We start from the raw sequence: 25,463 nt of genomic DNA, 5'->3' as shown, positions 1-25,463 counted from the left end.
ATTGCATAACAGATCATTTGCTTTATAATTTTAGAATATACTCTTGCTGCAAGGCCCTTTACCCATACCAAACCATTCTCACAATTTGCTCATGAGCAGCTCACGTGAGGATTAACCAGATTTCCTCACCTGAGTTGCTCACGTGAGTCTCATGTGCAATTTAACATGCAAATTAGGTGAAATGCTCACGTGAGCAGGGTTCTGCACATTAGCATTTTTTGCTCACGTGAGGAATCATTTTGCTCACCTAGAATATTGCTCACATGAGGCTCATGAGACTCATGTGCAGCAATTGCTCACTTGAACAAGCAACAACAGAACAAAATTCAGATTACAAACATTATATAATTATGTAATTTTAAAATGTGATTCATCAATTACATTTTAAATACTCTTGAGCAACATGTACATGTAAATAGATGCATGCATAATTATGTTCAGTGAACTTCATTTTTTAAACTTAAAATGAAATGAAAACTTTAATTAAATTATTATAATTATATATGTACAGTACACATATCAATTAAAGTATTATTATCCAATAGTTCCATTTCCAGTAGATTAATATAGAACATCCAATGTAAATGTCCAGTCAACATTTTTGACTTCAAGTACTAGATGGATTAAATTGTCTTAAAGTTGTCTTGGAGGCTAAACGTAGATGTTTCTGCCTTTGCTGAATTTATGAGTGGCATGCAGTCATACTTTGATGTAAAATAATAATCCAGTGGTCTTAAGAATCATAATCAGTTCATCCTGTTCCATTCTTTTTCCTTGCATTTCCTTTAAATGAGTGCCAACATCAGAACTCCATCATGTATGCAAGCTTAGCTAGGGTCCGTGATTAATCTGCAGATCCTTTGATTCCAACTTTTATCTGCAAAAAAATTTGAAGTTATACTTCGTATATTTTCAAGGTTCCATTGGTCATGAAAAGCCAGCGTATAGAAAAATCATATGCATCAATATTTAATTAGCTACTTAAATACATGTTTTCATAGAATACCGCACTGAGGCTGTCAATTGTACACTCTGACCAATTTTTCTTACCATATTTATAGTTTTTAGTTAAACTGTATAATGCCATAATTAAATATATCAAAATTAAATGCACTGATAATTAACACACAAACATATTATTTTTTTTAATTAGTAATATCTGAAATGAGAGGGGGGATAATAAATTTCAGAGCACTTACCCTATTCTCAGATCAGTAAATTAATTAATCTTTGAAATTTTCCTTCATTGTGGCTGCACCATGGTATATCTATACAATTGATCTTTAATCATCCCATGGACATACTGGATACATCTGTAACTTTTAAAGGCTGGCAAAAGTTCAATATGGTGATATATATTTCCAAAAGCAATTTCAAGTTCTTCATGTATTAATCCATATACTTTCAATGTCCCTCACAAACATTTTGTATTGAAATTTTGAACTGGTCTGAGAAAACTTACAAATCTTGACTGGCTCTTTAAACTGCCTTTAAGTAACAGTGGGGGACACAACAGGTTGTTTAGGTAAAAAGCACTTTCAAATTGATGGGAATATATGAAGATTAAAAGCTCAATAAATTAAGATATTCCTGCCTGGTCCCCAATCATTTGTGATGCTATCATCAGGAAGTGTTAATGCTTAACACATGGTCAATTTGTAATAAAGGCTTGGGAAAGCTACCACAAGAGTGTCAAAGTATTTATTTCCTCACGTGAGGCTCACGTTTTAAAATCTGTAGTTTAAATTCTCTGGTTTTGGTTCTACTTGTAATACTGAATTTTGACTATGTCCAATTTCCTCACCTCTTGCTCAAAAAAAAACTCACTTGAGAAAAAAACTTAGAAAAATCACTACCAATGCGCTATATCTTAAATAAGGCTTTTTCTTAGGTGAGCATTGAAAGACTTTTGCTCATGAGCATTGAGGTAAAATTTTGCACATGTGCATTTTGGAAAACAGAGACTAACAAACTGCACATGAGCAAAATCCAATTCTAACCTAATTTGCATATAATTTTAGAATATACTCATGTGCTGCAAGGCCCTTTGTTATTTTTTAATTTTTTAAGCTCAGAACTTAATTTACACTGCATTAACTAGCCTAGAATTTTAGTGAATTAAGGTATTATGTTTACTTTTGTAGCCTTCTTTTTCTGACGGTAATTTTTTAGGCTGCCCATATAATTTCCTTCACCTGTTTTTGCCACATAAATTTGTTCAAGTTAATGATCTGTAAAGAATAAAAACATTTACTTTCTTTATATGAAATTATTTGCACAAATTAAAATTGGAATGTGTTATAGAATGCAATGCAATTTGTTTTTCCATCCCAGTGTTTCATTAGCCTGTTATTTTTTTCCATTCCCCTCGATTTAACCAGGTTTTCTTAATAAACAGTGGCTCATATTACACAGAAATATAAATGCTTTTAGGATTTCTAAATGTGCACATGCTCTGATGTGTTTGACCTCGACCTTTTTCAGCAGTCTGGGGGCTGATTGTACTGCAGATACAATCACATTTAAATAGACTGGTGTCTCAGGCTTGTGAAATTTCAAATGATATCCGATTGTAATATGAAGTCACCCATATAAACATTGCAGTTCAAATTGAACCTTTGTCAGCAAACTTTTTGAACACTACACACCAATGTTTTAGCTGAAATTTTTAAAGAAGAATTTTTTAAGAGAAAAAAATGTATGAAATCTGCAGAAATTATTTTTGCATCCAAAATTGAGGTCTAGCTTATATAAATGAGACGGATAGAGAAAAAAATTAAGACAGGTATGCATAAAATTTGTGTCACGAGTTATTTGTGTGTTTTGACCCTTAAAAATGCCTTGGAGTGTTAAAAGACAGGTAGCAAGCTCATTTAGCATGAATTAATTCTTTGGCAAGGCCTCCTCATGGATGTACGCTAGAAATGATAAGAAAAGCACATCGAGTGACACCGAGATATATTTACATGTAAGGCAGCTAAGACCCAGAGGTTATCACTGAGACCCTACTGTCTGATAAAAGATTATTTTCCACAGGAAAATTCTTGGCACATGGCTTGTATTAACCTGTGTTTTAGTATATACTAGTTTTTCCACATCTGATTGTTTTGTTTGTGTATATACAGTTGGGGGCCAGAAATAGAAGGGGGAAAAAAGAATAGTAAGGGGTGAAAATATCATCAGCTGTGTTTGTTTATTAGTTCGGGATCATCATAGTGAAATTGGAGACCTGTGGATGAAATATACGTGGCTGTGAAATATGATTTTTCTGCAGACCATGCTTTTGATTGTCTTACCATCATAGCGAACTGCTTCCAAGAATTTCCTGATATCTTTATTTTTAGTGTGTGATAGCAATCGGCCAACTTTATTTTTGGTGGGGTACCACATTGCTTTTTATACCTCCCTCTGCAGATAATTCAAAATTTGGAGCTGTGCATGCTTTATACATATGGATAGCAACACAGGTGAGTTTTCTAGAGTATCTCTGATCAGTGCTGAGAATTGAAAAAAGAGAATGTGGCGTACTATTATTTGTCTAAACCCCCCAGATAAAACTCAGCTGATCAATGCTGTTATCTGGGACCCAGACTAAAATTTCTTTCTATACGGTGGAGATAAGATAAAGTCTAGGGAACCTTATTTTAAATTACGCAGGTCGTAAACTCTCGAATGTGAATAAATAAGTGAAAAATTGGTCATTATGGATCTTGTTCATTGTTGCTCTTGTTATTGATGATGTACTGTACAATAATTTAAGTTTGTTTTATTTTATGATAAGAGTTAACGTTCCACTAGAAGAGAGAAAAGCATACTGGCTAATGATCAGGTGATTTATTAATGTATTTAGCTTTGATGTAGGTCCCTAGTGTGCAGATGTAATATTTTTTTTTCAAACAAGACTGATCATGTGAGAGATGAAAGCAGAAATATCTTTTTGTTTTCAAGAAAAAGAAATTGCTAAAGTAGTTAAAATTGAGTGTTTGCAGCACTTCATATATGATTTTTTTTAAAAGTATAGCATATAAACAAGCTTTAGATATACAGCATTTACCCCACATTATTCAAACAATTTCCACAAAATATTTTTATGATTTTGTTCCTAAAACATAGAGCTTATTTTGTTCAAGTTCTATCGATTGACCTATTATGAGTAGGTGTTTGGACTGTAAATAGAACAGCTATATAAGCTAGCCTAAATCAGGTCTTTTCTCTGCAGCATTTTGGAACATAATATTATTTTAAATTCTGTTGTTATAATGTCAGATTCGCTATAAAGATTCTTGTCTTTGATGTTATGTCTGAACCAGACGGATTCTGGTGATCTAATGTTTTGACTTAATGAGTATAAGTTGATGTAAAAATACCATGGTTTCTAACTGTCCTGAAAAAGGAATTGATAACAGAAATCTAATGTTGTGTCAAAGTGAAGGTGATGGTCACATCTGATTTTATTTATATTTTATACCAAAGGCAAGAGTGGCTTGTAAATATTGAAGTATTTTTTTGTGAATTGATAGGTTTTAATTAATGTAAAAAGATACAGATGTCTGCATTCATGAGTTTTTAAGATAATTAAATCGTTAAACCATTGTTAAGGAAGTCTCTGTAATAATTGGATCATTACAAATTTAACTTTGAAAGTTTTTTGTCCTATGAATCATCATTTTACTTGCCAGACTGTCTTAATGATATTATGCCATGTAAGAATATCTAAAGGATATATGATTCTCTATAACAATATCCTTATTTAGGGAATCCTAAAGATGGTTTAAAAGGGGGGGGGGGGTCAACAAATTAACCATCTGATATAACTTAATTTTTTAGATAATGATATCTCTCAATCCATCAACTATCATTTGGCAAATAAAAATTTCATACTTTTTAGTTTTAGAATTTTACCATTATTGTATGTCTTTATATGGAGCTCTTCTTCTAAAGGAGATCAGATCAGGAGGCCCGTGTTTGATTCTCATTCATGGCGCCGCATCAAACCGAAGACATAAAAATAGGTAGTGACTGTTCCTTCGACAAGCACTCGGCATTAGAAGTGAAAGTCATGGGTCTTTCAGATATGCATGTCCTTAAAAATGTAGGTCCTAGCTGTGTCTCGGAAGGCGCTGGCACGATAAAGTACTGCTCAATGGCCCTGTATATGTCTAATTTGAAGCCCTTCACCAGCATATGGTGACATCTCTGTATTAGTGAAAAATTCTTGAATGGGACGTTAAACAATATACTTTAGACAATCTAAAAGAGAACAATATAGGCTGAAAAAGGCCACAACCACCCACCCAGTGATTTTCAAGTATGCCTAAGTAGGGTGTTAAAGTTCTTGCAAAAATGTACTGATGTTTTACCTTTATGAATGTCTGTACCTCAGTCTTTAATGTGTTTTGATTAAAATAGGTTCATTTCTGTAAGAATGTTTACCAGTACATGTAATTGCCTTTTTTCCAAGCATATATGACATGCGATAAGTTTCTGACCCATGTATTGAACACCAGCCTTTCATATATGTGAATTAATTTAGGTGAAAGTACTGTAAAACTGAACCAAAATAGAAATGTACAAAATACGGACCAAAAAAGATCAATTCTAAAGAATGTTATGTACGTGTACCATGCACAAGTCTCTATCCCCAGTCAGTCGTCTGTTTTCATGATACTAAATCAACCCTCTGACTCTGCATTAGAATGGACAATACTTAGGCAGTGTTTGACCCTTCTCAGTATATGGCCTCATCGTTCAGGCAATCTGAGTACTGATCTCAGGTCTCCCAAATAGAAATGTAAGTTAACATATGTACTTTCAGTTTCATGCAGTGTATGTAAGCTCTAGCTCTCTTCCCTTACATCACCATATATGTATAAAAAAAAGAGAGGTAAAATGGAGAAGAATCACCTGTTATATATAATAAACTTGTTTTACTTAATATATCAATTTTTTCGAATTTGTTATTTATTTGATTTATTGGATTCAATAACAGAAAACCAGAAAAGTAATTTAACATTCCTTAATTTTTTTTCATTTTTTGTTAGAGTCAATTTGGGATAACTGTATATAACAAATAACAAGAGACAACACCGGCAAATTTGAAAAAAAAAAAACAAAACTTTCCCATCCTCATCTTGTAGCATTAACAAACCCCTTTATTATATCCAAGAGGTCTTAAAAGATTGTACTTTTTGATTTTCTTCATAAATTCTTTTAAATTTCAGCAAAAACTGAAAAAGGCCACATGATTTTAACTATAGATTTGATGCATTCATAATTAAAATTAAGTGTGAACTATATAGCTCTGAGCATTTCAATAATACTGAAAGACAAATTTCCACTGTGGGTCATTTGGACAGAATAATTACATATTTTAACAATTTTTTTTTTGTAAATTTTTACTTTGTTTTGAATTTATACAAATGATATTGACAACCACAATCATCTTGAAGTTGCCATCTTAGAGAACTAGAAGTTAATTGATAATCAGGTGATTTCAGGTCATCCAAAATTACCTCTGGGTGGACATTTTTCAGACAAAGTAACAAGCATGAATGACAAACACTGCAGTGGGCCAAACAGAGTTATTAATTTAATTTAGTTTTACTGTCCTTATATGCAGATTGCAGTGTCCAGGCTCTGATATATGTACTTGGTAGTTTTTTCTTTGACACATCTTTCTGTACAATTATATGCATGCATACATGTATATATATTGAAATCAGCTTTCTGATTCATGCTTCTCTGGGTAGAATAAAGCTGTCTTGCAGTTGGTCTGAACTTTTTCGGATATTTCTCCTACAGAGACTAATACCGGATCTGCTCATGTTAAGAGCCTTCTGCCATCTTTAGGCAGTCCAAGGGCAGTCTCCCCATCTCCCTGTCAAGGTTCCAAGTTTCCCTTGGTCTAATCCTATTTTCTTCAGATTTTAGCCATATGTATGGCACGCCAAATTCACAAAAATGAGATAATCATAGTTTCACAATCGATAAACAAGGTTTATCGGTTGTAAACTATAGTTTACGAACTGTAAACTATAGTTAACAACGTTAATCTATATTTCACATCTGTAAACCATAGTTAACGCGATAATCTATGTTTCACAACCGTAAACTATACTTAACACCGAAAACAATCATTTGCGATTGCAAAACATAGATTTTCTGATAAATACAGTTTCACAATTTGTAAACTATAGTTTACAAACCGTTAACTATAGTTAACGATCTGATAAATATAGTTTCACGATTTGTGAAACTATGATTAACAACTCTTAACTATAGTTAACGATCGTAAAATATAGTTTACAGACGTGAATCTATGTTTATCACCAAAATCTATTGTTAACGTTTCATTAGAGACAGATAAACTTAGATTATCATTCGTAAACTATAGTTAACAATCGTTAAATATAGTTTTACAGATGAAAACTAAAACTATACTTAGTTAACGAATCGTTAACTATAGTTTACGGTTTGTAAACTCTAGTTTACAGTCGATAAACCTAGTTTATCAATTGTGAAACTATGATTATCTCATTTTTGTGAATTTGGCGTGCCATACATATGGACCAGATGTTCTATGGACAGTTCTTCTTTCCTTTCAATATTCTACTGACATAAATGACTTATTTATTTGGTCTTTGTCAGTGCAGTGTGTGGCCTTGATACTACTTCCAAATCTGTTTCCTTGTTGGAATAAATTGTACACTAGGTTTGACTGTTGACTCATGTGAGTATTGTGGCCAATAAGCCTTTAGAGAATACAGCTTTTGAGGACGTGAAATGCAATTAATTGTGACATTAATTAAAAGTTAAAATAATTTTTGGGAGAAAAAACTTCGATTTGTAAATGGGAGAGTATGATCAAGATTTTTCAATCCTGTAGTTTAAAGTGGAGTTGTTTTGTTAAGAGTTCTTCATACATAATCCCCTCTTAGCAATGCATGTCAGGTATTTCTTTATGCACACATTATCTATCTGGGCAACACAAGGCTTGTCTGCATATATTAATCAAGTTTTCCCAACAGGGGTTTTCCAGAAATACATAATTCAGTCACTATAGTCTGTAAAACTTAATCTTGTGAGATTTTCAGTTGAATTTCTTTTTTAAAAAGTTAAAAAAATCTTCTTTCATCTGTTTGGAGCAAACTGTGTTACAGATGTGTTGTTTTCAGTTGAAAAAAATATTATCTCGCTCAGTTTTTATCTGTTTTAAAAATAATGCTAGCTATTGAAGACAGGAATCAGGTTAAGTGCAAATGTTTACTGGAGGAAAACTGGGGTACCCTTGTAGTTGGCTAATTACAGAAAAGTCTAAGATTTAAATGTTCATCAAATTTAGAAAGATGTGGGTGAAGCTTGCCAAGAATTGTCCGCCTTGCTGCATCTGACTTACATTTTACTGATGAGTGACCAGGATTTAACAGTGGTGTATGTTTTTTGGAGCAGGTCTTATTTCCTAGTAACTGTAAGACTTATATTGACCAAACTTGCATGGATGATATATCTAAGGATGCACACACATAACCAGGCTTGCTTCAGATGCTGGATTTGACTTACATTTTCCATACAAGAGACATGATTTCAGTTTTTGGACCACAGTCATTCTTAAGTAACTCTAAGTCTATGTTCATGACCAAACTTGCCAGAGTTTCCGAAAATTATCGGTCCTACCGGCAAAACCGATAGAAAATTGAAATGTCTGATGAAATTCGCTATAGTACCGGTCCGTGTGACCGATTGTCAGATTGTGGTGAGGGCTTGTCCTGATTAATTTATTGTACTCTGATCTATTGCAATGCCTTCATTAATGAAAATTTTCAATGCAGCAAGCTCCTATTCTTCGTAAATATCCATAATCTTATCCATTTTGCAGTTCTACTTGACTTATTTACTTCCAAAAACGATCGTTTTTTCCTAATCCGAATTTCCTCCATTCCTCTGTTAATGGTAAACACATGCAGTATATAGGTCATGAAGTGCAATGTCGACTGAGAAAACGTAAAGGTAATTTAAAATTAATTTTTATTTTGAATTTCTATCATAACTGCTATTTATATACGAGTCAATTTTACAAGTGAGAATTAAACTTTTAATTTTAAAAAGAATTCTAGAAACCTAAATAAGAAATTTCCTTTTTCAAGAATTAACTTTTTTTTATAATGAGTTGTTTCTTTCCCCCAACATTTAATTGGGGCTTATAAGCTGCCACAAGCCTTTGTGGGCTGGTGCTATGCTTGAATTATTTATAAGTTGCATAACCCTGGTATCACAATCAGTGTTGGTGAGCCATGGAAATTGTTACATATTCAATGCCTTTTTTTTTTTAAATTTACATCTGATAAGAAATATATACTGTATATTCTGAAATTTATTCGGACTGATAGAATATGCATCGGACTGGTAGAACGCATTAAGTCATCAGTCTGAATGACTGATAGAAATATTTGGTTTTCGGAAACTCTGACTTGCATGGATGATACATGTAAGAATCCACACTACTGGACTTTCTTTAGATGTCGGATTTGACCAACATTATCCCAGATGACTGACTAGGTTTTTGGACCTGTTTCTTTAGGAAGTGACTAAAGCCTATGCTTACCATCTTCACACTAAGATACCTTTATTAATGCACACTACCAGAGTTGATTCAGATGCTGGATTTGATTTACATTTTCCAATCAACTACAAGACATACTTGGATCAGACTTAAATGGATGATGCATCTAGGGATGAATAGTTTCAGAGTTGCATCAGATGTGGATCTGACCTACAGTTTCCTGAGGATCTGACCTACATTTTTCTGATGAAAGACCGTAATAAATGTTTTAAAATTAAGTCCATTCCCAGGTAACTTTAAGACCTATCTGAACCAAACTTGCATGGATGATGAATGATGCTGAGTTTATGGGGTTGGAATTTGCCTTACTTAAGGATAACATTTGTTTATGTGGGTCCTGTAATCACAAAATTTATTTTTAATATACATATTCTGTGTGCAATTGTACATTTATATGAAAAATATTCCTCTCAAAGGGACTAAGCAACTTTAAAGTACAATTTTATTTGGTGTCCCAAAGACTGAAACAATATATAATTAAATGATATTTGTCTGGCTTCAATGTTATCTTTTTATCTACAAGAATTTAATATGCAAAACAATTGAATATCAGTATATCTCTATTTACTGGTATGCGGTATAACAAAAAAAAAATTATGGTTAAATTTGTACGCAAGATATGTTGTTGTATACAATAATAAAAAAGGTTTAAAAATGCAACAACAAATGAAGAAATCTGTTTCGCTGACATTTACTCTGAAGGTTTTGAAAATAAAATAATTAATTATCTTCTCAACCATAAATCGCAGCAATGCATTAAATGTTGATGAAGTCAACCACAAATCGTATCGTTGCATATTAAATGTTGATGTAAAGCATCTGAAGAGAAGGTTGGAATTTAGATTTAAAATAATAATCATAAGTGGTTCCTCCCTTTTAATTTGAGTTTGCCAGTACTTTAGAAATGCAAAAAGTTTTGAATTAGTACTCTGCATTTCAGGTTCATGTACACACAAAATGGAATGTTTAAAATATTATCAGAAAAAAAAAAAATTAATAAAATTAAAATGTGACTGGTATACATAGAAATTCTAAAATTTTAAAATATTTTTTTTTTTAACATTTATTTATTTCTCCAATATTGTATGTCTTCTAAATGAGTTAAATCAGCTCTGTAATCTTTTTTAAAAAAAAAAACAAAAAAAAACAATATTTGTTTATATATAATCTTGAAAAATTAATGATCTTGTTAAATTAGACTGTTTAGATTAGTTAGTAAATGTCAAGTTTCAGGTGAGAGAGGTTTGTCTCATATTAATGAGGCATATATTTCATGATTTTGTCACATGTCATATTTATAGCCATTACCGTAAACACGCAGGATTAAAAAAGTAAATTTAAAGAATTATGATCCCCCTCTTTTAGCATGTCACATTGGTTTGGATGCAGTACTATTAATGGAATATTGTAACTGTCTTGTTCGTGTGTCCTGACTTGTCTCTCTACATATCAAAAATATTAAATATTTAAAAATACTGTAGAAACAGAAATTTTCGTGGGCATAAAATTCCGTTGATTTGTCATCTAAAAAGTTTTCTTGGACATAAAATTTCGTTGTTTTGAAATTAACAAAATTTCGTCGGATTTATTTTCGTTGATAATTGTAAATATATATATATAATAATGATATAAATGAAATTCAATATATATATGTATATTAAATATGCAAGATCTGTCTTTTTCATTTATAGATAAGGACAAAGTTAAATGAATGTTAAGGTCTTAAGATTGAAAGAGTTATCAAAAACAAAAACTGTTGGAAACTATCAATGCTTGTGGTATATATATCTTATAACTTATTTTGGGGAAGTCAAGATATAGTGCCCCTTGCCTAATAGATGATATGATTTTCTGTGCTGTAGCAATATATGTATCTTAATTAAATTCCATGCAGTAAATACACATGTAAAAGCCCGATTTTCATTGTATGTGATATTTGCCTTCCTTTAAAGAAGGGAGGGCATATTGCTTTGCTGTTGTCAGTTGGTCTAAAGGTCTGTAAATGGTCTGTTGGTCAACCAACAGTTTCCTTTCATTTCCTTCGCAGAGGTCGCAATTTGGTATACAGATTTATCTCATATTTCTAGGTCAAGTTATACTTTGGGTACGATCAGCAATATTTGACACCTTGGACTTTGAAAAATTCCAATTATTTGCAGTTTCCCTGAAAAAGTTGCAGTTATTTTGCGGTTTCCATTCATTTCCTTTGCAGTAAATAACCCCTATTGATTTTAAGTTCAAAAGGTCAATTTCATTTCGGGAGGTGGCTGCAGTGATCATTGGATGTGAAGCCAGAATTTTCAAGGACATCCAGCTCTGCAGGAGAGCTCTGCAGCCTTGTCTCCATCTATCATTTGCTATGTGGTGTTGACAATCTATGAATTTAGTGTTGTCATAATTTCCCCTAGACACTCGCGTTTGTCTCTGTTTTATGTAACCAATGAGAAGATTAAAGTTCACCTTTTTTGCCCATTAACTATTGAATGCAAGCTTCAGACAGTCATTTGCAGTATGCACAGCACATATATTTATTTAATATAAATGGATGTTAATAGATTTGAAAATATTATTGGTACAAATTTAGAGGTCAGAAAGCTAAGGGGATTTTGATGCAAATAAGGAATTTTATTTATGTCCATTTTTGACAGCATTTTAGATTTATTTTTTTTTACACAGAGGACTAGTTCTGATTTTGACTATAAAGCTTGACCAAGATCACAAGAGCAGGCCATGTCTTGTTAATGATACATGTATTAACCTTCTACTCTAGCTATTTTAACCTATCCATATGTCCCAAAATACAGTTGAGTCTCAATAATCAGAATCCCAGTTATCAAGACTCTCCAACTATTGGACAAAATCTATGCAGAACAGAAATCACCAGTACAGGTAACTTTCAGTTAGGATGTAACAAATCTTACTGACTTTCAATAAGCAGTCAACATAAATGAAATTATGTGAAAAATAGATTCGGATTGTTATATATTTTCATAAATACAGATTCAGTAATTTTTCATTGTGCCATCTAAAATTCCTTTCCTTAATGTAATGACCTCAAAATAGATGCCTTACTTAAGGATATTACATTGGAGACAAACAATTTTGAATTTGTTATAAATGACAGATCAAATTCCTTTTTCATGAAAAAAAAAACTAATTAAAACCTTGAGACTATAATTATTAAGTTGTTAAAGATGAATGAATAATGAACCAGCTGAGATTAAAACAGAGCATAGATATTATATCACAACTGTCTGAAGCTCTTCCATGCTGGTTCATTGCACTTCTAGTCTTGAAATCATGAAAACACAACACATTTGATTGTTAATTTGGGTTAAAATTGTGGGACATGTAAATATAAATTTAATTTTCTTACATGTATTTAAATTTGTTTAATTTGTTTCATCAATCAAAATATGTCTCTAATTAATCCAATTTTCGATTTTGTATCTTTCCCACCATATTGCCCATCACTATATTTTAGGTATGTGATGTTTTTTTTAATCTAAATAATTTGAGAAGATGAGCTTCCTAAGTAATGAGGCTTGACTGTTGCAAGATAGGTACAGTGAAAACTGTCTCATCCGACATGCACTGGGAGACCAATTTTGTGTCAGAATAGACAGGATGTTAGATTGCATAGTGTTAAACACATGAAAAATAGTAAAATGGAAAAGAAATTTAACACACATCAGAATTCACAGTATGCCATATTGCACAGGTGCCAGATTAGACAGTTTTCACATTAATAACATTGACCTCCCTTTCTTCTGTCTATCAGTGTTTAAGGCTTTCAAAGTCATTGTTGAAACAGAGTTCTTGAAATCTTTTTTTCGCTGTCAGTCATTTGGACTGACTGTCCATTTGCTTCATAAGTTTTAATCTAGTTCGATTTTCTCACCTGTCTTACCTTAGCGCCGTCAACAAACTAGTATACCAATCATAGTTTGGCACTTGCGTTAATCGAAGAAGCCATTACAAGGTACTGGAAAGCGTTTGAAAGATTACGATCGGTAGGTTATAGGGATATTCGTACAAAATTTGGTCGGATTGTCGTAAGTTCTTCTATGAACAATTACCAGTCATTTGGACTGACACGGAACGCAAACTAATCAGTCCTTGTGTGTTTTTATCGGTTTTGCCGACAGGACCGAAAGATTTCAAGAACTCTGTTGAAAAAAATTCTTCTGATTGCTTCAATGTACTACTGCCTAAAATTAAGAACTCTCTGGTTGCTGGGATTAGGTGATAGTAATATGCAACATAGATATACATATACCTTACAATAAACTTTTCCCACTGATAATTTTTGGAGATATTCTTAATATACTTTATTTGTTCTTAACAAAAAATCTCAACAAACATTACCAGAGGTTTTGAACAGATATCAATGATGAAAATTCCTTGCTTTATTTAAAAAAAAATGAGACAGATATAGTTTTAGCTGTGTTTCCTCAAAATCTGATTCAGAAAAAGTAAATTGTGTAGTATCATTGGTCATTTACAAAAGTAAGATAAAAGTCCTTCAATAGATGGTTTTCCTTTGAGGTGATTTAAGCAAGAGTTATTCCCCATTGCCACCATATTGTAGGACAACATTCCCAGATCCCTTCATCAGTCTAGTCGAACCCTCAAACGGGGGTATACCCTCAAACGAGGGTTTTCCTTCCCTTAATGCAACGCGCGAAAGCGGAAGTGGAATTCAAGAACGATAACTCTTCTTATTTGAAAAATAATTTTTTTTTTTTTAAATCACAAACATACAAAAATGAATTGTCTACACCTTTGTTTTCAATTAAAAAATAAAATAAATTTTTTTTCGTTTTTCTTTACCTCATTTCTGAAGTACAAAAGTTCGTTTACAGGACAGAGGAAATTCGGACGGGCACACAAGAAAGTGTCGAAAAATAATAAATAAAATGTTAATTACACAAATTTTGTAATACCGGGGAAGGGAATTATATGTAGTTCAACTTTAAACAAACCATTGTTTGTTTATTCATCCGTTTTATTAAATTATGAACAAAAAAATCTAGTTGTGTCAAGCATGGAGGTCAAGGCGCAGAATATGCTAACTTGGGGAGAGAAAAAGTCTCAATTTTTGCAATAAACATATACTTTTTCGCAGTACAATCTCTTTAAACATCTTAAATCTATCAAATTTGAGTACATACAAAGCTACGAAATAATCCATCACTTTGCACGAGTATATTTTGTGGACCACACGTTTTTCCGTGAAAACGGCACTTTTTTTAGTGTTTGCGCATGCGCATACCCCCGTTTGAGGGTACGGTTTTCCTACTTCCGTTTACCCCCGTTTGGGGGTTCGACTAGACTGTTCATTATTCAACCAATTTCAATTTCTTATACTGGTTACTGAGGTAAAGATACAACAATTTTTTTATGAATATACGTTTGTTAAAGCCTCTTTCAATTCATAATTTCAAGATTGTAAATATTTTTCCCCAAATATTTCTGGCATGCATGTTTAGAAATGGTTGCTCAAAGAGAAAATTCACTACTTTGCCCTAGAAAATGGCGACCAAGGGGAATAACTCCGAGGCAAAATATATCAAAGAAAAAGCATCTATTGCCTATGACAAGGCTAGCTTTGGAGTGGATTTTGCCTGGGCATGGAAAAGTTTTATTTATGCTCATCCTGTCAAGAACTCACTGGTGCATTGTCAAAATCTGATAGCAATTGTGTCTTTTTTATATCACTTTCTTTAATTTTTTTTCTTAAAGTACATATTTTTGTGAAAATATGTCTGAAAATGTAGAATAAAAAATTTCAGCTAATTCTCTAGTCATTTTATGACTGGGAATATGATTCATGAGAAAAATTAGAAAATTCATTGCCCTGAACACAAAAATATAACTTCAGATTTCAAAGTGACTCTTGTAGATTAGTCAATGGTTATGCAAGTGGAAAAGTAAAATTACTGATAATTACCCCGGTTAAGAGCTTCAGACTCATAATCCCAATGTAATCACTTTCAATAAATGTATTTTGTTTTGATTGATGATGTTAGTACGTTACCTCTTGGCATTTAACATATAATCAAAACATTAAAGAAAGATGAGATTAATGTATCCCTTATTACTCCATAATGCTAAACATATTTGGAAGTATTCTACTGCACTGCTTAATCACAGAAGATAATACAGTCATCCGTAGAAAATGGTCGCAGATTTTTCCCCTAAGGTCTGTAAGTTTCAGGAAGATTAAGCATGCATATATTATCCGACTTCCCTTTCTATGAATCAATAACTATGATATTCAATATTAAGTCCTCTTTGGATGTAAACTTTTATTTTTAGCAACAATCTGATGCCCTAGCGTTTCAGGCAAATTATTAGATTATACATTTAATTTCTTATTGATAAAGTGGTTTATATTTTTTTTACATGCTTTTTGGACCACCCCCTTTATATGAACATTTCTTAACATCCTAAAAGAAATGGATTTTTTCCAAGTCCTACTTTTCCCACAGAGGTCAAATTGTAGTCATCAAAAATGTATGATTTATTATAACAGTTTCAAAGCCTGCTTCAAAACATGCTTGATCATTCAGTAAATGGCTTTGAAATTCTGCAAAAGCGGAGCATCCACACTGCTTGATTGAAACAAAATTGAGAAAGCTGGAAGCCATAAAGAGCTGTTCAAAGCTTACTGGAGGCATCATTCTCACATGACAATTCAATAAATATGTCAGTTAGTCAATGAAAAGCCTTTCTTAGGATCCCAATTATGGAACGGTATAGTAAATGATTTCTGAGTCAACATTTTCATTTACAGTATACTACCTGGTAATAAGCCTAAATTTTTCTTTTCTTTTTGTTCTTTTCATTTTATAAAAATAATTTAAAAGAAAAAAAAAAAGTTTCCTTATTTTGTCTTAGCTAAAGTCATGATTTGGACAATACTAATGATCTGTTTACTGTGAACTAGCTGTTCTCGTAGAAGAGAAAGTTTTTTTCCTTAGTTATACAGTGAAAATTGTCTAACCCGGTACACCTATGCTATCTGTTTCTGAATGTGAATTCTGCCCCTAATTTAATAAATTCCTATTTTTTGGTTACTTAAGTGACTTGAGTATTGCTACGGTGGGGTGTGTAAAATTTTTTAACATATTTGGCTTCTCTGGAAACAGTTAACCAATTTCAACCAATTTTGGCATATACATGTACTCTATGCAGGGATATTTTCGCCCCCCCTTTTTTTTTTCGCCCTTTTACGCTTTCTAAGAATTTTGCCTCATTTTAAATTCACCCAGTCACAATTCTGTCTAAGAATTGATACTGTTTTTTTTAATTCACCCAGTTTTAAATTTGCCAAATTGTGACAAGGGTGAAAGGGGTGAAAATTTCCCTGTATACAGTAGCGTGGGTGAAGGAGAACAAACATTGTGAAATTCATAGCCTATGCCCCCCTGGGGCCAAGCCTAGAGGGATGGGGCAAAAATCCATCAAACCTAATGCAATATTTAAAAATCCTCTTCATGTCTTGAACATTAAAATATATAGGAACAATCTTTAAAAATCTTTTCCCCAAGAACCACTGGTCCAGAAATGCTGAAACCAGTGAAAAGGAAACCTCCTGTGGGAGTGTAGATTCTAAATTGTCAAATCATGACCTCTAAGGTAGGGTGACACCAGAATAGATTGAAATATAATTGAAAAATCTTTTCAAGGACCATGAGGCCAAAAAATCTGAAACATAATATGGAAGCTTCCTGATGGGGTATTGTGTAAATTCTAAATTGTTCAATTCATGGTCCCTTGGAGTAGGTTGAGGGCACAATAGGAAATCCATGTTGTTCATTGAAATTAATAAGGGGGGAAATTTTAGAAATCTTCTCAAAAAACTTTGGACCAGAAATCTGAAACTTTAATGTCAAAGCTTCTTGAGGTAGTGTAGATTCTAAATTGTTCAAATCCTGAACAACAAGGGTAGGATGGGACCACATTAAGTATTACCAGGGGGGAGCGGGCACTGATGAAGTATAATACTAGGGTAAAGTTACTTAGGTGAGCGATGTGGCCTAAGGGTCTCTTGTGTCAGCCTAGCTATTTACATGAAAATTTGGATTTAGTCTAGCTGATCCAGTAGAAATTTTTGTAAGTTCCCCCTTTGATTGTAGGTTTAACTGGTCATACTGGGGAAAAAAAAACAACTTTTTTTCCATATTAAAGTAAAAGCAATGTCTTTTTCTGTTATAAGCACTGATTTTTTTAGCTCGAAAATGTTATTTACCTTCAAATGAAGAATCTTTTAGAAATAGCCATATGACCTTTATATGTCTGTGGTTCTGGGTCAAAGGAAACCAGAAATTGCAATCAAAAAGACAAATGATTTTAGGGGTTAAAAAAATTAACTTCATGTGAAAAAATTTACTTAAGTTGACTCAGGTCCAAAGTAAATAAAAAAAATGGTATAAATATGTATCTAAATCTAAAGTCACTGAGTGCAAGTTTATCAATTGTTTACACTGATGTTGTTTGTTTATTCAGAGAAATGCCTGTCTAGGATACTTATAGAAGGGGGAACTAATGATTGTTGCTTAAATTCAGTGTTATATAAAGTGGGACCTTTAATTAACTTTTTATCACTTTATTAATTACCATACTAATTACTGAGGTACTGAGAAAGACTCCGAGTAGAGCAGTATACAGTAGATATGTTTTTTATAATTTAATCAACCCACAAATAGTTGTTCAATTTTTTATTGGTCATTTTAAAAATTGTTTAAAAAAAATGCAGCTATACAGTAATCATAAAACCCACTTTTACAAGTGCAGAACCTTAAAGCATAAAGTGTAATATTTATAGTTTGATCATAATGATTAAAAGAAGTGATGTCCAGCATTTTGCTGATGTCCTCTCCTAGAAAATTTATTTTAAAAGTTAATTTTGAGTTAAGGTTCTTTGACCCCTCTCATAAGGGGAATAACTCTTACTGGTATAAATGACTTTTATTCCTTTCCAAATTGTGAAAAAAGATTTTTTAAATCTAATTTTACAACAAAAAAGGTCAATGTTTTTAAAGGTGCTTGCAAAAAGGCTTAAATCATTTGATCCAGTATATCATTACTTATTTTCATCGTTTACAAAAGTGGTACTTGCTGAGCATATTACTAAATATAGATATCTTTCAATACATTGTTTTCTCTGTTGCAAACTCTTTTGAGACAAGATCAAGGCCATTCAAGGGCTCTTGGTAAAATATGCATGTTTTCAACTAATTAGTTCATTGTCATAATTTACGCATACTTTTGTCGTGTTGAGGATCTCCTTCTATAAGTATAGTATATGTTGCTTTGAAGAAACATGCCTACTCTTTGTTTAAAATTAACCGATTTTTTTTTCCTCGGTAGAGAGATAAATTGTCGAGTCTGGCATTTGTCAGTGTCAGTCAAAAGCTTTGCAGTTGCAGACAAGCACCTGCTACCTTTGGATATAGTAAAGAGACACGATAACATGGACTGAGGGGACAACACGTCGAGACATGTTGATTTCTATAGAACAACCATTAGGACCCAGATGTTTTTGTAAAAAACCAAGTACAGCTTATAATAAGTTGATATTGATTTTGGGTGTATGAAGTTTCATTTGAGCTTCATCAAAAATCCACAACTAGTGATAAGCTGTGGAGGGAATGTGCTGGAGATATTATCTCAAGAAAATTTAATTTTTTTTAGAAAATTTAAGTCACAACTTTTTTTTTTAAAAAAGAAGGATGTAGAAGCCTTGACACATTAAAAGTTTGATCAGAAGATCCTGATCTAATGTCAGATGAACAAGATCACATAGGATAAAAAGATTAGAATTTTAAAATTTCAAAATCATGTCAAGTACATTTGTTAGGCTATTTTCAGTCAGGAATTAGTACTATAAGTATTCAGTTGATGCTAGTATTTATCTGTCATGAGAGTGTTAATATGTGTCCATTAAACAAAGTTGATTTTAAAAAAAAAACTGATGAAATAGTACAATTAAGTGAACTACACAGATATTGTATAAGCTTATATTTCACATGAGCGATTGCTGTTGACCATAAGATTGGTCACCACCTTAGACAAGAGTATAGGTGTAAGAAAATGATGGCTGGATTATTTAAGCTTGGTCATGTTTGTTGCAGAAGTTGTGAATATATGTAGAGAGTGCCTTAAAACCAATTGCTTTAGTGATATATAGGATTATAGGATAGGTGTCAACTTTATTCTCTTCTTGTCCTCATGTGTAGTAGGTTAAAATGTATACCTTTCCCAGTCTTTATAATCAATTTCTCAAATCCACTGTTATGAGTATGTAAAAATAAAAACCATATATCAATTTATTCTCCCTATGAAATAATCAACAACCAAAGAGTGCATGCACGTCATTGCCATGCTTTCACACTCAAAAGAGATTGTCTCCTAATCATTCATTGAAAACTTCTAAAATAGTACAGGTATTCTTTTTATTCTTTTAAACTCACCTGAGCCAATGGCTCCAGTGAGCTTATGTCCATTTTCTGTTGTCAGAACCACTGGGCCAGTTTCAACTAAACTTGACACAAAGTATTCTTGGATACAGGGGATTCATTTTTTTTAATGGCATCATTTAAAAATCTTATTCTCAAGAACCAATGTGCTTGAAAATATGAAACTGATATTGAATCATTGTGAGGTAGTGTAGATTAAAATTTGTTCAAACCGTGATCCCCAGTGATAGGGTTGGGCCACAATGGGCAATCAAAGTTTTCCATTTGAATTCATAAGAAAAATCTGTCAAAATCTTCTTTTCAAGAACAGCAAATTTAAGCTATGATTGGTCATATTTATATAGAAGCATCCTCAGGCAGTTAAGATTCATGTTTGTTCAAATCATGACTCCTTGAGGTATGGTAGGTGGGGCCATATTTTCTCCCCAAACCACTTTATGTTTAAATTTTCAATGTTGAACTGATTTCTGCTTTTTTCTAGCCAATAGTCAGGTGAATGATGTGGCCCCTGGGCCTCTTGTTAAGCTCCACTGGTCAGAGACCAGTTGAATTAACACATCAAATTGGGATCCTTTATCCCTCCATTTGTAAGCGATTTTTCAAGATATTGATACATGTAATACTTTCTCTTTTTTTTATTTTGATGAAATGTATTGCCATGGTAGCCAAAAATATTCATTTTAGAAATTCTTTGAAAAAGTTTTTCTTGCTACAGGTTTTGCTCAATATCAGTATAGCTGGGTTATAAATAGTATACACTATAAATTCAGTATTAATATCAACTTTTAGATTTAGTGATTTGAGTTAACAAAGTTACTTAATTAAACTAGAAAATTCTGTGAAATTCTCTTAAAATGCTACTTTTACAACAGTATGTTGTTTTTGTGCATTTTTTAGGAATCTACAGTAAGCATTCATTTCTATATAGCATTGACATCATTTTTACTTTCCCAAGTACTAATTTTACTTGCCTATAGAGCTATTGGATAATTGTTCAATGTTTATCCCTAAAGATCAAGGTCGTATGATGTAGCAGTTAATATTTCTTGAAAATTACTTAGTTTATAAATATCAATATTGTCCTGAATGGAGTGTGGGCTGGCCAGGGGTTAAATGGTCTGCCTGTTTTGCATATTTTATAAAAGAGGGCAACTAGTGTAATTGCTAATTTAAAAAAGAAAGTTCAAATTAAGTAGTATGAAAACACCTTAAAGTAAACAGAATTCTTAAAACATTTTTTACGTGATACTGTATGCTATTAGTTACTCTGAAAACATCTTTTGCATGCGTAATTCAGCATATAATTATTTGCTGACGAAAGGTACGTATCAAATCTGAAACAAAGATGTTGACAGCTGTTCTTGAGCACCTCATTTGTTGATGTTATTTCTGTTTTTAAAGATGACATTGAAATTACTTTTTTCACGGTGGAAACCGATCGATAACTCTGACATTGACATCATCCTAGTAATGAAGCGTGTCCGATCTTTCGTATTTTTTTTCGTCTTGAGACGTGAGAGAATTTTATATTTAAAAAAATAGATTTGGCTATGAAAGAATTAATTTTCATTCGATAAGACAAGTTATTTCTGTTTTTAGCTCTACTGGTCAGAGACTAGAAGAGCTTATGCGATAGTAATGCGTCCGTCGTCCGTCCGTCTGTCTGTCTGTCCGTCTGTCTGTCTGTCTGTCTGTAAAAATTTTTCAAAATGCTACTCCTCCTACAGTTTTGGTCTGATTTCAATATAACTTGGCACACAAGTAGACTACACAAAGATACATAATTCTGTGTATCGGTTTTTGATGTTGTTGCCATGGTTACTAAAAATAGAAATTTCTGTGAAATTCTTTCAAAATGCTACACAGTTTTGAAATATAATTTTTCACTAAGATACATAATTCTGTGTATCGGTTTTTGAGTGAACGGTGTTGCCGTGGTTAAAAAAATAGAATTTTCTGTGAAATTCTTTCAAAATGCTACTCCTCCTACAGTTTTGGTCTGATTTCAATATAACTTGGCACACAAGTAGACTACACTAAGATACATAATTCTGTATATCAGTTTTTGATTTCGATGAACGGTGTTGCTGTGGTTACTAAAAATAGAAATTTCTTGAAATTCTTTCAAAATGCTACTTTTACAGTTTTGGTCTGATTTCAATATAACTTGGCACACAAGTAGAGAGAAGTTTTTGATTTGAAAAAAAAAAATAGATTTCTGTTAAATACTCTCAAAATGCTATGAACAGAAGCCTTATAATTAATGTGGCATGCAAGTTGATAAAGAAACTTAATCAAGTTATTTCTTAAGAACTTTTCTCTTCCTTTGCTTTAAGTAGAATTAAAAATAATGATTAAAAAAAATGATGGTACACTGCATGTACATTTCTTCATTGATTCTCTCAGAGAAAGATTTGGAGTTATATTAATACTCTCTGTCTCAACAATATTAAATAATAATAAAAAAAAGACATCAATTGAATGCTAAATTGACTTAATTTGCAAATTTTTAATGAATTGACTATAAAATAAGAAAAATGTTACAGAAGTCCTGCCATTTCAAAGCCCATCACAACAAGGGCTTGTATGTGTAAGACTTAAACAGCATTTGCAGTAAGACTTATCCAGCATTCGTAGATATGTGTTATTAAGTTATACCATTTATAAAAATAGAGCCTTAAAGCTTAGATGTACTAAACAAGTGAATTAAATGAAACAAAATGAAGTGTATTCAATTTATTATTTTTTAAAAATATTCATGATTAGCTCTAAATAATATATCGAGAAGGCTCCAACAGAAGCAATTCTATAATAGGAAATGCTGTAAAACTGGATCGTTGTTGAGATCTTACGGCTTATATAATTAGTTTAATACATAATAGATATGTTCAAATTTTAAAAAAAAATGGACATTTATGGTCCCATTTGAAGAAGGAAGGGTATATTGCTTTGCTGTTGTCTGTTGGTCTGTCTGTCTATCCATTCACCAACAGTTTTCTTTGCAGAGGTTGCACATACTGAAATAAAATTTGGTATACACAGATTTTTCATTAGGCCTAGAAAAAAATTGTTTGTTTCCGCTTTCAGGCCAAAAAAATATAGGGTAGGTAGGTAGGCAATTTCTTTTTTTTTTTGAAAAATTTCTTTTTGCTTATTTAATCAAAACATGTATAGAAGTAACATTAATGACAAAAGAAATGGTGTTTTCAAGCATTTCTGTGACTTAAACTTATGGCATAGAAATGGTGATCCTAACTTCTTTCTGTCTTGAAAAGCTTGCAAAGTTGGAGGCTATAATTCCCTGGGTGAAATCTTGCACATCATGAAAAAAGCATTATATTTAGGGCGGCACTATAAATTAGTTGACATATTTTATGTCTCAAACAAACATATTTTTTTTCTAGGCCTTAGAATATGTAGGACAAGTTTTGTTTTGGGTACAATCAAGCAATTTTTGACAGAGTTATACCCCTTGGAGGTACAAAAACTCCCAATTTAATATTTGCAGTTTCCATTCATGTCTAAAGGGGGGGGGGGCATAAGTAATTCACAAACTTTATTTGTTTTATTTTTATCACAGACCATTTTCCATGAATTTATGTTGATCCTGGAATTAAATCTATACATTTTTCTAATTCCTTGATAAATGATATCCTCAAATATTGATGAATATTGATGAAACTACAGTACCACAGTGTTGTTCATAAATTGTTTTTGCCATGTTAAAATTACACATAAAAACTAATGCACATAAAAATATTTGTTACTGGAAACCTTGAAATTCTAAAATATGGCAACCAAAAATAACTTTTTACCGTTAAGCAACCTAGAAGTAAGTGTGGCTTGGAGCACTGCATGCATCAGTGTGGATTAATTTTTTTTTTTTTTTTTTATTTATACAAAATTTTATTCACATAAGTGAATGGGATTGGGCAGCAGGCAAAGCCTATTTTAGCCCTCTCCCTACAAGGTCAGAATGAACACACAATATATAGATATGAAAATAAATAGACAAACATAGTAACAAAAAAACAAAAGAAAAAAAAGTAGAAAGAGAGAAAAAAAAAAAAAAAAATTACAGTGAAATACATGTACCGGTTAGAAAGCGTTGGCATAAGTAACATACATGACAGTTTCAAATAAAACGTTTGGTTGCTGCGATGAAAGCATGTACTGCTTCAAATATTTGAGTATTAATACCTAGTCCATGATTGGGACTACCATACAAAAGTAAATCAAGTTCATGAGTTTGATCACAATCAATAATATTTTGAATTGTTTGGAAAAGTACATTTCTTGGAGAGTTATATTTTGGACAAGCAAAAAAATAATGATGAGCATCTTCAACAGAGTCAATACAGTATTCACACATTGGTGTTTCTGATAAAAATTGGTTATATAATTTTGTGTGTGGATTAATTACTTCTCTGTTCTTTCATTTTCCCTTATTCCATCTGTAAGAATAAAACTCATTGGTTATCTTCTCTTATTCTATCAGTAAGAGTAAAACTCATTGGTTTTGATAAGTGCAACCTATTGGCCAAAAAAAATCTGCATGTGGCATATTACATTTATTGCATACAAACTGCTGTGGATCATGCACAAATGTTTTTCAGATGTATTGTTAATTAAGTAAAACCATATGAAACTATGGGGATTATGTAAGAAAAATTGTGTATTTCATAAGTCAATTATTAAGAGGTGTGTACATCTAAATGAGTGGAAAGAGATGAGTGGAAAGAGATATTAATTTTTAGCTCACCTGAGCTGAAGGCTCAAGTGAGCTTTTCTGATCACATTTTGTCCATAGTCCATTCATCCCTCTGTAAACTTTTCATATTTTCAACTTCTTCTCAAGAACCACTGGGCCAATTTTAACCAAACTTGGTACATAGCATCCTTTGGTGATGGGGAGTTTAAATTGTTAAAACAAAGGGCCAAGTCCCCATCCAAGGGAAGATAATCAAGAAAAGACAAAAATAGGGTGGGGTCATTAAAAAATCTTCTCAAGAACCATTGGGCCAGGAAAGCCGAAACTTATGTGAAAGCATCCTGAGGTAGTGTAAATTCTAAATTATTAAAATCATGACCCCCGGGGGTAGGATGGGGCCACAATAGGAAATCCAATTTTTACATAGAAATATATAGGAAAAACCTTCTTCTCAAGAACCAGTGTGCCAGAAAAGCTGACACTTATGTGGAAACATCCTGGAGTAGTGTAGATTCTAAATTGTTCAAATCAAGACCCCGGAGGGAGGGGGGGGGGGGTAAGGGGCCACAATAGATATAAGAAGAGGGGAAATCTGGTAAAGAACTGCATCACCAAAGTTTCTCAGGTGAGTGATGTGGCCCATGAA

At 32.4% G+C, this 25,463-nt stretch overlaps 1 protein-coding gene across 2 annotated transcripts in view; it reads left to right on the top strand.

Moving 5' to 3' along the window:
* Positions 1-2,926: 2,926 nt before the first annotated feature.
* LOC134269153 (nuclear hormone receptor HR96-like) overlaps positions 2,927-25,463 on the top strand; it is a 92,135-nt gene continuing 69,598 nt past the window's right edge. Inside the window, exon 1 of one of the 2 annotated variants that reach the window (XM_062751373.1) lies at positions 2,927-3,467. In XM_062751373.1, coding sequence (XP_062607357.1) covers positions 3,452-3,467 — 16 coding nt within the window. In that variant the 5' untranslated portion in view covers positions 2,927-3,451. The remainder of the gene's footprint in view (positions 3,468-25,463) is intronic. The other variant, XM_062751375.1, reaches the window with a different exon arrangement.

The sequence above is a fragment of the Saccostrea cucullata genome, unplaced genomic scaffold (genome assembly GCF_032062105.1).
Source record: "Saccostrea cucullata isolate Sc308-1 unplaced genomic scaffold, CSIRO_AGI_Scuc_v1 ctg381, whole genome shotgun sequence".
NCBI classification, from domain to species: Eukaryota; Metazoa; Mollusca; class Bivalvia; order Ostreida; family Ostreidae; genus Saccostrea; species Saccostrea cuccullata.
The sequence above is the reverse complement of the archived record's forward strand: the minus strand, read 5'-3'. Positions and strand labels throughout refer to the sequence as shown.